General features: G+C 42.4%; 1 protein-coding gene across 2 annotated transcripts in view; it reads right to left on the bottom strand.

The window, feature by feature from the left end:
- AHDC1 (AT-hook DNA binding motif containing 1) overlaps nucleotides 1-12,979 on the bottom strand; it is a 144,848-nt gene that overhangs the window by 59,884 nt on the left and 71,985 nt on the right. For both annotated transcript variants that reach the window (XM_077481014.1, XM_077481015.1), the window contains exon 2: nucleotides 8,115-8,247. In XM_077481014.1, coding sequence (XP_077337140.1) covers nucleotides 8,115-8,247 — 133 coding nt within the window. The remainder of the gene's footprint in view (nucleotides 1-8,114; nucleotides 8,248-12,979) is intronic.

Below are 12,979 nucleotides of genomic sequence, written 5' to 3'. Positions count from 1 at the left end.
CTATGGTGCTGCACATGTGATTCGTTAGGACACCAGCCATTGGATGGCCAATGTGCAGTTGGCTTTCCCGGCATGCTTTTTTTTTTTTTTTTTTTTTTTTTTTTTTTAACTGTTTAAATCGAGGGGTTTACTTCCACTTTAATGACTTGGAGAGGATCAGCAAAGAGGAGAGAGAAAATCCCTCCTGAGATGTGTGCAAACCTGGTAGCCAACTACATGAAACATCTGACCTATGATTGCCAACAAAGGTTTTGACACCAAGTATTACCGTATATACTCGAGTATAGGCCGACCCGAATATAAGCCGAGGCCCCCAATTTACCCCCAAAAAACTGGAAAACTTATTGACTCGTGTATAAGCCGAGGGTGAGACATGGCTGTCCATCCCTGTGTATCCGTTCATCCCTGTGTGTGTGTCCGTCCATCCATCCCTGTGTGTGTGTCCATCCATCCATCCATCCATCCCTGTGTGTGTGTGTATCCATCCATCCCTGTGTGTGTGTGTGTGTGTATTCATCCATCCATCCCTGTGTGTGTGTGTGTGTGTGTGTGTGTGTATCCATCCATCCGTGTGTGTGTGTGTGTGTGTGTGTGTGTGTGTGTGTGTGTGTGTGTGTGTGTGTATCCATCCATCCCTGTGTGTGTGTGTGTGTGTGTGTGTGTATTCATCCATCCATCCGTGTGTGTGTGTGTGTGTGTGTGTGTGTGTGTGTGTGTGTGTGTGTGTGTGTGTGTGTGTGTGTGTGTGTGTGTGTGTGTCCGTGCAGCCTTGTGTGTGTGTCCAGCCTACCTGTGTCCCAAGCCTCCGTCCCAAGCCTCCGTCCCGAGCCGCCGTCGTCCCGAGCCTCCTCCGTCCCGTGCCGTGCCGATGGATCGCCGCTCCAGGATCGCCGCTCTTCTCGGCGGCCATTCTACAATTCAAAAGCCGCGCCTCCGCCTGTGATAGGCGGAACACTCAATTTCCCAGCAGCCTGTGTTCCGCCTATCACGGACATCCTCTCATACTCGTCCGTAGTATGAGAATGAGCGGATGTCCGTGATAGGCGGAACACTGACTGCTGGGAAATTCAGTGTTCCGCCTATCACAGGCGGAGGCGGAGAAGGAGGCGCGGCTTTTGAATTTTAATGTCCGCCGTCTGTCTGCTCGATACGCTGATCGAGCAGTCAGACAGCGGTGACTCGAGTATAAGCCGAGGGGGCACTTTCAGCCTCAAAAAAGAGGCTGAAAATCTCGGCTTATACTCGAGTATATACGGTAAGTAATGTTTTGGCAAAGGCGTCAAATACTTTATTCCACTCATTAAAATGAAAATCAATTTTATAACTTTTTGAAATGCATTTCTCTGTATTTTTTTGTTATTCTGTCTCTCACTGTTAAAATAGACCTGCAATTAAAAATATAGACATTTGTCAGTGGGCAAACATACTGTACCTGAGCCTTCATTCAAGGCAGCGCTGTTCACAAGCGCAGCTCTTCACTCCCCTCACTTCCTGTTCTTACAGGCTTTGCTGAAGCAGCAAGAGCCGGTATAAATGGCAGTAGCAAGGGAGCAGTCAATGTCTGTAGATGCATACAACAGGGTTTGGAAGGAAGCATGCAGGTGGGCCCCATAGGAAGCATTTTCCTATGGGTGTACCACCTAGAAGAGGAGCCAGGTGTGCCAGCACAGAGAAGGCAAGTATACACCTGTGTTAAAAAAAATAAATAAAAAAATACAAGCTTTACAATCACTAAATGTACCAAAGCCAGGGACAAAGATTGGAGAAAGGGGCAGAACTACAGATCATCTTGACAACAGGAAGGTCAGATGACCTGCTGCACTTTCTAAGAAAAGAAATTCAAAATAGTTCATCTTAGCTAAAAGTAAATGTGGGATTCCCAAATATTGCCAAGAAGGGAGAGCGCTTTGAAAAAAAAATGCTATACCCAAGCATTTCATATTGCCAGTAAATGGGTGTTCAGCTCTGTGGGCAGTATGGCAACTGACCACAGAACGTTTGTTAGTTAACCACTACAATACAGGGCACTTTCACCCCCTTCCTTCCCAGCCCAATTTTCAGCTTTCAGCGCTCTAGCGCTTTCAGTGACAATTGCGCAGTCATGCTACACTGTACCCAAATGAAATTGTTATCATTTTGTTCGCACAAATAGAGCTTTATTTTGGTGTTATTTATTCACGACTCCGGTTTTTTTTTTTTTTTTTTGCGATATAAGCGCAAAAATAGCGGAAATTTGGAAAAAAACTATATTTTCTTTTTTCTATTTGAAAAGAAATCCAATAAAATCAAATTTTGTCATAAATTTAAGCCAAAATGTATTCTGCTACATGTTTTTGGTAAAAAAAATTCAGTTAAGTGTATAATAATTGGTTTGTGTGATCACGGACATATGTACGCAAATGATCATGTACATATGTGTGCAGGTGATCACGTACATATGTGTGCAGATAATCATTGGGACATGTGATTTTAGTGGGACATATGTGGGGGACTTGTTTTTATTATTAGGGACATGTGTTTTTATTATTTGGGGACATGTATGTTTTGGGGACATGTGTGTTTTGGGGACATATGTGGGGACTGTGTTTGTACTGTGTGGTGTGTTGTGTGTTTACACTACACTGATGATCAGTGAGTAAAAAGCTGTAAAAAGCAGCCCATACTCACTGATCATCAGCCGGCTGCAGCGTTCTGTTCTCCTCTCCTCAGCGGTGACTTCCATGTGAGGAGAGGAGAGCCGATTGCCTAGCAACCGGCTGTTTGTTTACATCACATGACGGCCGTGATTGGACACGGCCGTCATGTGATCAGGAGGGCCAATCACAGAGCCCTCCTGCCGATCTGAGATGTGCCGTGTCCGGGTGACACGAGCACATCGGGATCGCGCCGCTGCGCGGGCACGCGCGATCCCGCTACTCCTGAAGGACGTTCCTGAACGTCCTATCAGGAGTAGACGGCTCCCACCCGGCCGTATATATGCATTGGCCGGGTGGGAAGTGGTTAAAGGGGATGCTATTGGATTCCTATCAAGGGAGGTAGAAGTAGGCTGTGCCAGATGCATTGATGGTCCCTGTAACATAAGGTGCTACATGGCATAAACAGGTGTTATGAAGATCCACAGCCCTGCACTTTTTGGGAAGGGACAGCAACTCTGTACTTATGGACCTATGGAAGGACCAAAATGTCAGGAATAGAGCAAGAAAGAAAAATTGTCACATTTCCTTTAATTAAAATGCAGATCTTCAATGAATAATGTCTCTTCATGCACCCGATTGTGTCCCGATGTTCATGCTCCTTTGTAGGCCGATACCTCAACTAAACATCCTGTAGCTTTTATTGCTTTAGGTTCTATATTTTAACTGCTAAAAAGCAGATAACACCAATAATAAAACACATTAAAAACAAAACTATGAAACAATATTTCAGTAATAAGTTTGCATACATATACACTTTACCTCGCTGAATGGTTTGTTAAAAAGCAGAGAACTTCTTTAGCGCACAAGTTGTAACAGATATAAAAATTTGATTTAAAGCTCAACTTCAGGGACAATAACCTTACTAGGGTTCATCAAGTTATATATTCCACTGCCTCAAATCTACGTTAGATAAATCTGCTCTTTTACATGCCAGGGAAAAAGTACAGCTCTGCCTGTATTCCCAGCCCACTCAGATGTAAATATTGCAAGGTCTTAGACCCCAGTACTTGAGGTAACGGAATGGATAACTGAATTTACACTGGTTATTGTGCCAGGCATTAAGCCTTACAGAAGTTTGGATTTAGTGCAAAGATTAGTAACATTTTTACTATTACCTACTGTCTAATGTGTATAATTGTATTTAAGCCCTACAGGGACTTGAAAAATTATTCATACCCCTTGACATTTTCCACATTGTCATGTTACAATCAAAAATGGAAATTTATTTTATTGGAATTTTGTGACAGACCAACATACAAAGTGGCACATACGGTAATTGTGAAGTGGATGGAAAGTGATAAATGAAGAGTGGTGTGCATTTGTATTCAGTCCCCCCAGAGTCAACATTTTGTAGAACCACCTTTCGCTGCAATTACAGCTGCAAGTCTTTTTGGGTATAGGTCTAGCAGGTTTGAGAGTGACATTTTTGCCCATTTGTCTTGGCAAAATAGCTCAAGCTCTGTCAGATTGGATGCATCTGAACAGCAATTTTCAGAGAAACGGTCTTACCACAAATTCTCAATTAAATTTAGGTGTGGACTTTCTAACAAATGAATATGCTTTGATCTAAACCATTCCATTGTAGCTCTGGCTGTATGTTTAGGACCATTGTCCTGCTTGAAGGTGAACCTCCACCACAGTTTCAATTCTCTTTTGCAGACTAATTCTGACCTTCCGTGTCTCTGCTGAAGAAAAGCATCCCTACAACATGATGCTGCCACCACTATATTTCCCATTGGGGATGGCGTGTTCAGGGTGAGTTTTCCGCCACACATAGGGTTTTGCTTTTAGGGCAAAAAAGTTACATTTTGGACTCATCTGACCAGACCATCTCCTTCCACATATTTGCTTTGTCCCCCACAAAGTTACATAGTAGGTGAGGTTGAAAAAAAAAAAAAAAACACAAGTCCATCACATGGCTTCTCGCAAACTGGACTTCATATAGCTTTCTTCTTGCCACTCTTACATAAAGGCCAAATTTGTGGCGTGCAGGACTAATAGTTGTCCGGTGGACAGATTCTACCACCTAAGCTGTGGATCTCTGCAGTTCCTCCATGGGCCTCTTGGCTGCTTCCTTTTAATGTTCTCCTTGTCCGGCCTGTCACTTTAGGTGGATGGCCAGGTTCTCTAATAAACCTGAGGGCTTCACAGAACAGCTGTATTTAAATTGAGATTAAATTACACACAGGTAGACCATTTATTAGGCAACTTCTGAAGGCTATTGGTGCCATTAGATTTTAGTTAGGTGTAACAGTAAAGGGGGCTGAATACAAATGCACACCACACTTTTCAGAAATTTCTTTGTAAAAAATGTTGAAAACCATTTATCATTTCATTTACCTTCCACTTCACAATTATGTGCTACTTTGCGTTGGTCTATCACATAAAATCCAAATAAAATACATTTATGTTTTTGGTAGAAACATGAAAAAGATTTTGTACCTTTTTTTGGAATTTTCCACATTTTGTCAAGGAGCTAAATCTATGTTTCATAGAAAGTTAGATTGAATCCTATACAGTACTACAGTACATAGCAGTGTGACCTACACATGTGGTGAAGTTGACCATTTTCTGCATTAATTCCTTGGCCGCTAGCATAACTAGTATACAATATAATTTCCTTATAAAGTCACTGCATTCAGATATAGTAAGTTAAAGTGCTTGTTAAACCCCCCCCAAAAAAAAGAATTCAGATGCTGGGATCTTAAAGCAGATTTAACAGCAGCACTTTTGCTGTTTATTATGCCTCTCTCTAAACTGTAAAAAACAAAACAAAAAAAACCCTCCCCAAACCTGGCACTTCCTGTATCCCCCTCTCTGTACTGACCATGAAAATCAGGCCTGCAGAGCCCTGACCACTATGGTCAGAGGGCTCCCTTCCATCATATGCAGCTGTCCTTGCAGTCTCATTGACCATGTGGAGAGGCATAGCCTGATCGCTCTCAGTTTAAGCAGATTGATTGGCAACTTGGATTCCTCCGTCGACCAGAGGCCCTGAGTCGACTGAACTCCCATCACTCCACCCCAGCCGGATAGGCTGGCGTCCGTTGTGATCACCGTCCATTTCAGAGGTAAAAACGTCACTTCCGCCTATAGCTCTTAAAGGGCCCTTTTTTGTAAATGACAATTCTTTTTATTACATTTTAGCGTAAATACGAGATCTGAGGTCTTTTTGACCCCAGATCTCATTTTATGAGGTCCCGTCATGCTTTTTTTCTATTACAAGAGATTTTTACATTGTATGAATAATCTGAATAAAATTGAATTTTTTTTTTAAAAGAACATTGTAAAACTAAATAAAAAAAACAAATGTTAAACACTCCCCGTTCCGCCGAGCTTGCGTGCAGAAGCGACCGCATACGCGAGTAGTGCCCGCATATGAAGACGTTGTTCAAACCACACGTGAGGTATCGCCACGATCGCTAGAACAATAATTCTAGCCCTAGACTGCCTCTAACTCAAAACATGCAACCTGCAGAATTTTTTAAACTTTGCCTATGGAGATTTTTAAGGGTAAAAGTTTGACACCATCCCATGAGTGGGCGCAATTTTGAAGCGTTACATGTTGGGTATCAATTTACTCGGCGTAATGCTATCTTTCACAATATAAAAATTGGGCCAACTTTACTGCGGTCTTATTTTTTTTAATTCAAAAAGGTGTATTTTTTTCCAAAAAAGTGTGCTTACAAGACCGCTGCCCAAATACGGTGTGACAAAGTATTGCAATGACCGCCATTTTATTCTCTAGGGTGTTAGGGGAAAAAAAAAAAAACATGTTTGAGGGTTCCAAGCATTTTCTAGCAAAAAAAAATTAATGTTTTTAACTTTTAAACAAATCTCAGAAAGAGGCTCGGTCCTTAAAGCGGAGGTCCACCCTAAAGTGGACCTCCGCTCATCGGAACCCTCCCCCCCTCCGGTGCCAGAATCGGCAGCTTTCAGGGGGGAGGGGGGTGCAGTTACCTGGATAATCCAGGTAACTGCACCCACTTCCGGGATAGCTCTCTGCGGAAAGGGGCGTAACGTACGCCCCTTTCCGCAAGTGCCCGCCCCTTCCCGCCAGTGCCCCGCTGCCTGCTGGGAAACACAGATCCCAGAGGAAGCGGGGAGCGTCCTTATTGCGCAGCGCGATTCGCGCATGCGCAGTAGGGAACCGGGAAATGAAGCCGAAAGGCTCCATTTCCTGATTCCCATACCCAAGATGGCGGCGGCAGGACCCGACAGGTGACCTAGAGATCGGCTTCGGGTGCCGACATCACGGGCGCGCTGGACAGGTAAGTGTCACTATTTTAAAAGTCAGCAGCTGCAGTATTTGTAGCTGCTGGCTTTAAAAAAAAAAAAAAAAAAAAAAAAAAAAAAAAAACGCGGAGTCCCGGTGGACTCCCGCTTTAAGTGGTTAAAGATTGCATGCCCATGTGGAAAATGATAGTGTCTCTTTAAAAAGGAAAATACAGAGTTATTTAAATGAGAAGGTGAATTTTTCAAATATATACAGATGACTGTAAAAAAGCCCTATGTACAGAGTGGGACTTCACTTGTGAGGTTCCTTAAAGTGAACCTGTGCTTTGCCCACAAAGGGACAAGCAACAGGTTCACTTAAAGTGGTTGTAAAGCCTGAAGGTTTTTTTTTTTATCTTCATGCAGTCTATGCATGAAATTAAAAAACCTTCAGTATGCAGCTCTCCTTCAATACTTGCCCAAACCCGATCTCGACCTAGCAAAGTGAACAAGAGCCAAGGGTCTCCTGCTTATTCGTTGAGATGCAGCAGCAGGAGCCATTGGTTACCACTGCAGTCAATCACAGCCAGTGAGAAGGGAGCAGGGGGTGGGGCTGAGCTGAGTACTCGGTCTCTTATAGACACAGAGCCCCCATAGCAAGGCTATGGGGTAAAGGGCAAGGAGGAGGGGCCCAGAGCACTGGCGTGGGGACCTGCAAAGAGGAGGATTGGGGCTGCTCTGTGCAAGACCAGAGCACACTAGTATGACTTTTTTCTTTACAAACGTTTTAAATGCTCCCCACTCCACCTCTTCCCAGCTACTTTGGCTTGCCTTCTCTTCAAAGGGCAAAGAAAAAAAAAAAAAACTTGTGTAATTTAAAAGTAGCTGGTTGGAGCTTACAGAGGACCAACAGCGCTCCCCAATACCGAGTGGTAGCACTGAGGCCTGGCAATTAGGCAATAAAGTACTCATCATTGCATTATGTGAGAAAGTGTAGAGAGAGAGAAAGAAACAGGTTTCCCAACATTTTAGGGAGAGTGGACTGGGAATCAGTCATTTAATTGAACCAGTCACTGTTCTGCAGGAAAAACATAGGTTCACATTAAAAAAAATAAAAAATAATTGTATGTTGGATATTCAATTGCACTAGTTGGCTCGCGGACTCTACATTTCTAACCATTTTTACAACTCTAATAGCCTCACCTTGAACGTGGGTGTCTGCATGCCTGGGTCACTCTGCGGCCCCTCTCTATCTCCTTTGGATGGGAAGTACGCTTCTCAGCAGGAGTATCTCCATTTTCCAGGCTAGGCGGAGTAACATCAGTAGAACTGACATCTGCCAAAAAAATAAATAAAAAATAATAATAATTCAGATATCTGAATTTGAGCAAATGATAATTTAAAAATCGTTTGGTTTCTGCAAATAAGAATTTTCTTAATCTTCAAATATGACAGTTACTCTTCACACAAGAACTGGTCTTTACCATGCACTCATGTCTAGGACTCGTTACTACCCTTATGACCCAATTATTTCCTTGTACCTTGTCATTTCTTTTTCAGTATCTCCCCCTTTTTTGCACTTCTTCCGTGTCCCCTGCCGTCTCTCTTTTCGGTTATCTATTTCTCAGTATCCAGTGGAGCGGTGTATATATAATGTGTCTCTCTCCTACACACTGACACAAGTCCTCACCTCGGGGCTGTAATGCCCTCCCCCCTCCTCTCGAACTTAATCCCATGATCTTCTCACGCCTTTCCTTAAGGCTTTGTGTCTTCTCTCTGCATTCGCATCTCTCCAACTCACCTCAACCTATGTGTTGTAGATACCCTTTTCATTTCTCCATCATTCATGCAAACTTTTTCATAATACACCCCCCCCCCCCCCCCCCAACAGAGTAAATGTATTCTACACTGTTCCGCTCATTAGTACTTTTCCTGACTACTGGCACAGTGTAGCACTCTTCTTCATGTGCAGTTTGTGCGCCTGTGCTCAGGGGTTGTTTGTGTGTGCGCGCGCATCAGCGCACTGAAGCCAAGGACATAAGTCAGTACTGGCCTATCTGCACCTGCCCATGCATATACAAGTATTAAAGCCGACAATGATTTATTCGTTTAGGGTTTGAAGCCAAAGTGCATCTAAGTATGTGTACGTACGTTTGTGTATAAATCAGTTGCAAAATTGTGATCACATGGATTACAGTGAAGTGTTCCTAAATAAAATATTTAAATATGTCAACGCTGATCTTCAGTGAACAGAGTGATGCAAGTATGACAACTAGATCATGCCATTTTATGGCAAAATCAACAATGAACCACACATGTATCACTCACATAGAACACTGGGCAGCATTGATCACTGTAAGGGGGATCTATTTGATTCAGTGAGAACTGCAGGAATTAAATGGATAACTTAAAAGCGAGATGCTGCAGGATTACGGTGAGCATGTTTTCCAAAAGCTGAAACGAGTCTATCGATCTGAGAAGTTGGAAAAGAACATAAATATAAATATAAGAGAAGTATATTCGACTAGGAATAGGAGACTAAAGATATGATGTAAATAAACTCGGTAACAATAGCTTTACTACATCGAAAACAGTATTTCCCAGTGAAACAACTGTTTTCAGATTAGTACAGATGAGGCAAGATAATAGAACACAAGAGTAAATTGTGTCAAAGAATTAAAGGGAAGCAATGAGTGTAAACAGCTATTCACAGGTACAGCGAGCATACAGTGAATACAGATGCTATTCAGTGCCACTGCAGCATAGGTACGTTTAATATGGCCAATCATTTGTTCACTGTGGGTGTATGTGTAGAAATTGGTTCTGAAGCATATACCTATATAGTCAGACATCAGGAAGTTTGCTCGTGTCACAGCTGAGTGTATGTGTGGGGGAGGGTAGAGGGCAGACAGATGGTGCAGTGATGAGAGGAGGGAGCAGGCATTGGATTCCAGGCACAGGACTAATTATAGCTGCCCTCCTCCCAGAATGCTTTGAGGCAGAAAGCACTCAGCCAGGGAACCACATCCTGGCAAAGCATTCCCTTTCCAGCCAGAAAGCCCTGCAGACCTTGGCATTCTGACCATCCTCTTTCCTGCCTGAAAGCAGCATGTGACAGTGTAACCCTTTAGGTGCTGTGCACAGACGACCTCCTATTTACAAAGGCTGTGCACTGTGCTCACTGCCATCTAATCCAGATACCACATAAATGAACTACACCAAAAAAATGTAAAAAAAACAGATGTCTGAAATCTGTGTCAATACAAGTAAAAACATTTTCTACTGTGATACTTAACCTCTTGACTAACAGTCTTTGTACCCAAAAATCGGACCACCAAATCTGACACCAGAGCATGCTCTGCCTACCCAGTAGTGCAATGGTGTGTAAGCCGTGGGGGATACATAAATTGGAGAATATAAACACAGGCCTACAACTGAGCACACATTACAATTTGATTGTACAAGGTTTTAGAAATATACCAACTATGCAGTGCAAGGGCCTATATATATATATATATATATATATATATATATATATATATATATATATATATATATATATATATATATATATATATATATATATATATATATATATATATATGATATGACATCAATTGAGTGGGCTGTTTTGTTTAGCCCTCATATTTTTAGAGTTCGTAAATCTAAGGGACATAGGGTCAATTTACTAAAACTGGAGTGAAAAATCTGGTGCAGATCTGCATGATAGCCAATCAGCTTCTAACTCCAGCTTGTTCAATTAATCTTTGACAAAGAAACCAGGAAGCCGATTGGTTTCTATACAAAACTGCACTAGATTTTGCACTCTCCACTTCAACCCCATGGCGTACAGATTTTCCCTATACAGAGAAAATATGTACGGTCATCAGTGTACATACTATAAATGCTTAGATTCCCCTTCATTTTAAAAAGGTTTGTTCTTCATGATTTTTTTCCCCCAGAATTCCCTTTAGGCTTGATTCACACCTATGCATTTTTAGTGTGTTTTGCTCTACAGAACGTGTTCCATAGGAAACCATGTTTAATGGACTGTAGTGCAAATCTGCAAAATGCACTAAAAATGCATAGGTGCGAGTCGGGCCTTAGACCAGGTATGCTTTTTTTTGCTAAACTTCCCCAAAAAGTAAAGCTCTGAGGAACATTTCAGCACTATATAATTCAGGTAGGAGATGTCTAAAGAATGATGGCAGTCAGAATCTGATTTGTCATGAACAGATATTTTTTAGCTTTACAGAGCACCTCTTCAAATGCAGGACAGAGGTTTAGTAAATGTACACTAGACAAAGTTAGGTATGTATCTTCACCTGCATAGGAAAGTTTGCGCATAAGTACATGGCGATTTCTGGCATATGAGCAAATGTTAGCCTTTTGAAGTTGCTAGACTAATATAACCTTGTTTTATAAAAATAAAATTGGAACAGCGAGACAGATGCAGGTAGCAGATTCTTCTTCGTTCCTTCGAGATTTGTACACGGCAGTCTTTAGAAAAGTCACTGGGAGAAAGTTGAGATGCAGGTTCCCATGTACTATAGATCGAGAGTGACCATGCACACTAATGTTCATTAGAATAGCTGTGCTAGTGATGAAAGATCACATGCCTCCATGTTGAAAAAAAGTGCAGAGGAAAATCTATTCTTCCCACCAGATGTCTCTCTTTGCTTCTTTTCCCACTACAAAGGCCTGCACACTAACTCCTTCCTTCCCTCCCTTTCTCCTGTCTGTCCTGTCTCCTCTGTCTCTCTCATCCTTTATTTATCTGCTTCCTCCTGTGTGCACAGATTAGCTGCTCCCCGCTGGATCCGGGATCTGTCAGACAGGCAGATAAAATACACAGCTACAAACAGAGAGGGGGTGTGCAGATACTCAGCATCATTATACAGCTCAGCGTGTGCATTTTCTGTACAGATACTCAGTGCCACTCTCTGTTCTAACAGGATGCCGCTGTACCGGGCGTTACATGAGGTAGGGCAGAGGGAGCAGGAGCATGTTGCCTGGATACCGAATGTGGAAGTGGGTCATGCAGCAGTGGGGACACGGTGACATCCGAACAGGGAGTGCTCACCATTAACCCGTGGACTGCTATGGTCTTTTCGCACTGGCGGAAAACAAAGTTTAAGACATCCAGGTAAAACTTGTCGGGGAAAAAAAAAAAAAAAAGAATCAGACAATTAGCAGAATATTTGGCAAGGTGTCACGGGCACCTCTAAAAATGCTAGATGGGCAAGACTTTCTGTTAAGATAACTCTTAGCAGACATCAGAAATTATTGGTGAGATGTTCCTACTCAACAAAATATTTGAAAAACAGAGTTGCCTCCTCCCAGGCACATTTTAGAGATGTGAGGCATGCCACTAGACACATTAACACTGACCATTCCTATAAAAGACAACCTCCCACCAATCCTATGTGCATTTGGCATACTTATGAATATGGGTTGCATATGGTCAATACCAAAAAGTCCAACAAAAGACCAGGTGTCATCTGTTTATAGATGCTTGCTTTGCAGTGTATGTCAACTATGCCGGAAAGTCATGGCTCAATCAAGATCTTCAGTTTACAGAGAACACAAATACTAAGGGTTGCTTATAATTAAGCGAAGACTCGTTAAACAGTTTTCATCAACGAAGGCTTTTCAGCTACTTTTCTACAGTACAAGGCATTGCACAAGCAATAAGTGCTTTAATGTACTGAGCGAGCACAGTGGTCACTTCCATACATTTCTGAGTTTGCCTTTGTACTGCACACAAGAATCCCTTGCTGTAATCCATCTTGGTTTTCCTGTAGGAACCATGGCACAAAGACATGAATATACCAGGTGTGTGGAGAATTTAAGAGGATTGATTTTCCTTTCAGATATCTGCTCAGCTCTAGATTTTTTTTTCTCTCTCTCTCTCTCTCTCTCTCTCATGCTGTACATCTATAGACACATTATGTGTGCAGGAAGCTTTTATTCCAAGCTGTCTCTGGCTAGAAGGTGACAAGGTCACATTCTCCCCAGAGCTGACAGTGACATCATTTGACAGGGGAGGGGTGTTGCTGACAAGGTAT

Source organism: Lithobates pipiens, unplaced genomic scaffold (genome assembly GCF_037356315.1).
Source record: "Lithobates pipiens isolate NorthernLeopardFrog02 unplaced genomic scaffold, aLitPip1_a1.2 Scaffold_16, whole genome shotgun sequence".
Taxonomy (NCBI): Eukaryota; Metazoa; Chordata; class Amphibia; order Anura; family Ranidae; genus Lithobates; species Lithobates pipiens.
Note: the sequence above shows the minus strand (reverse complement) of the source record. Positions and strands in the feature narration are given on the sequence as shown.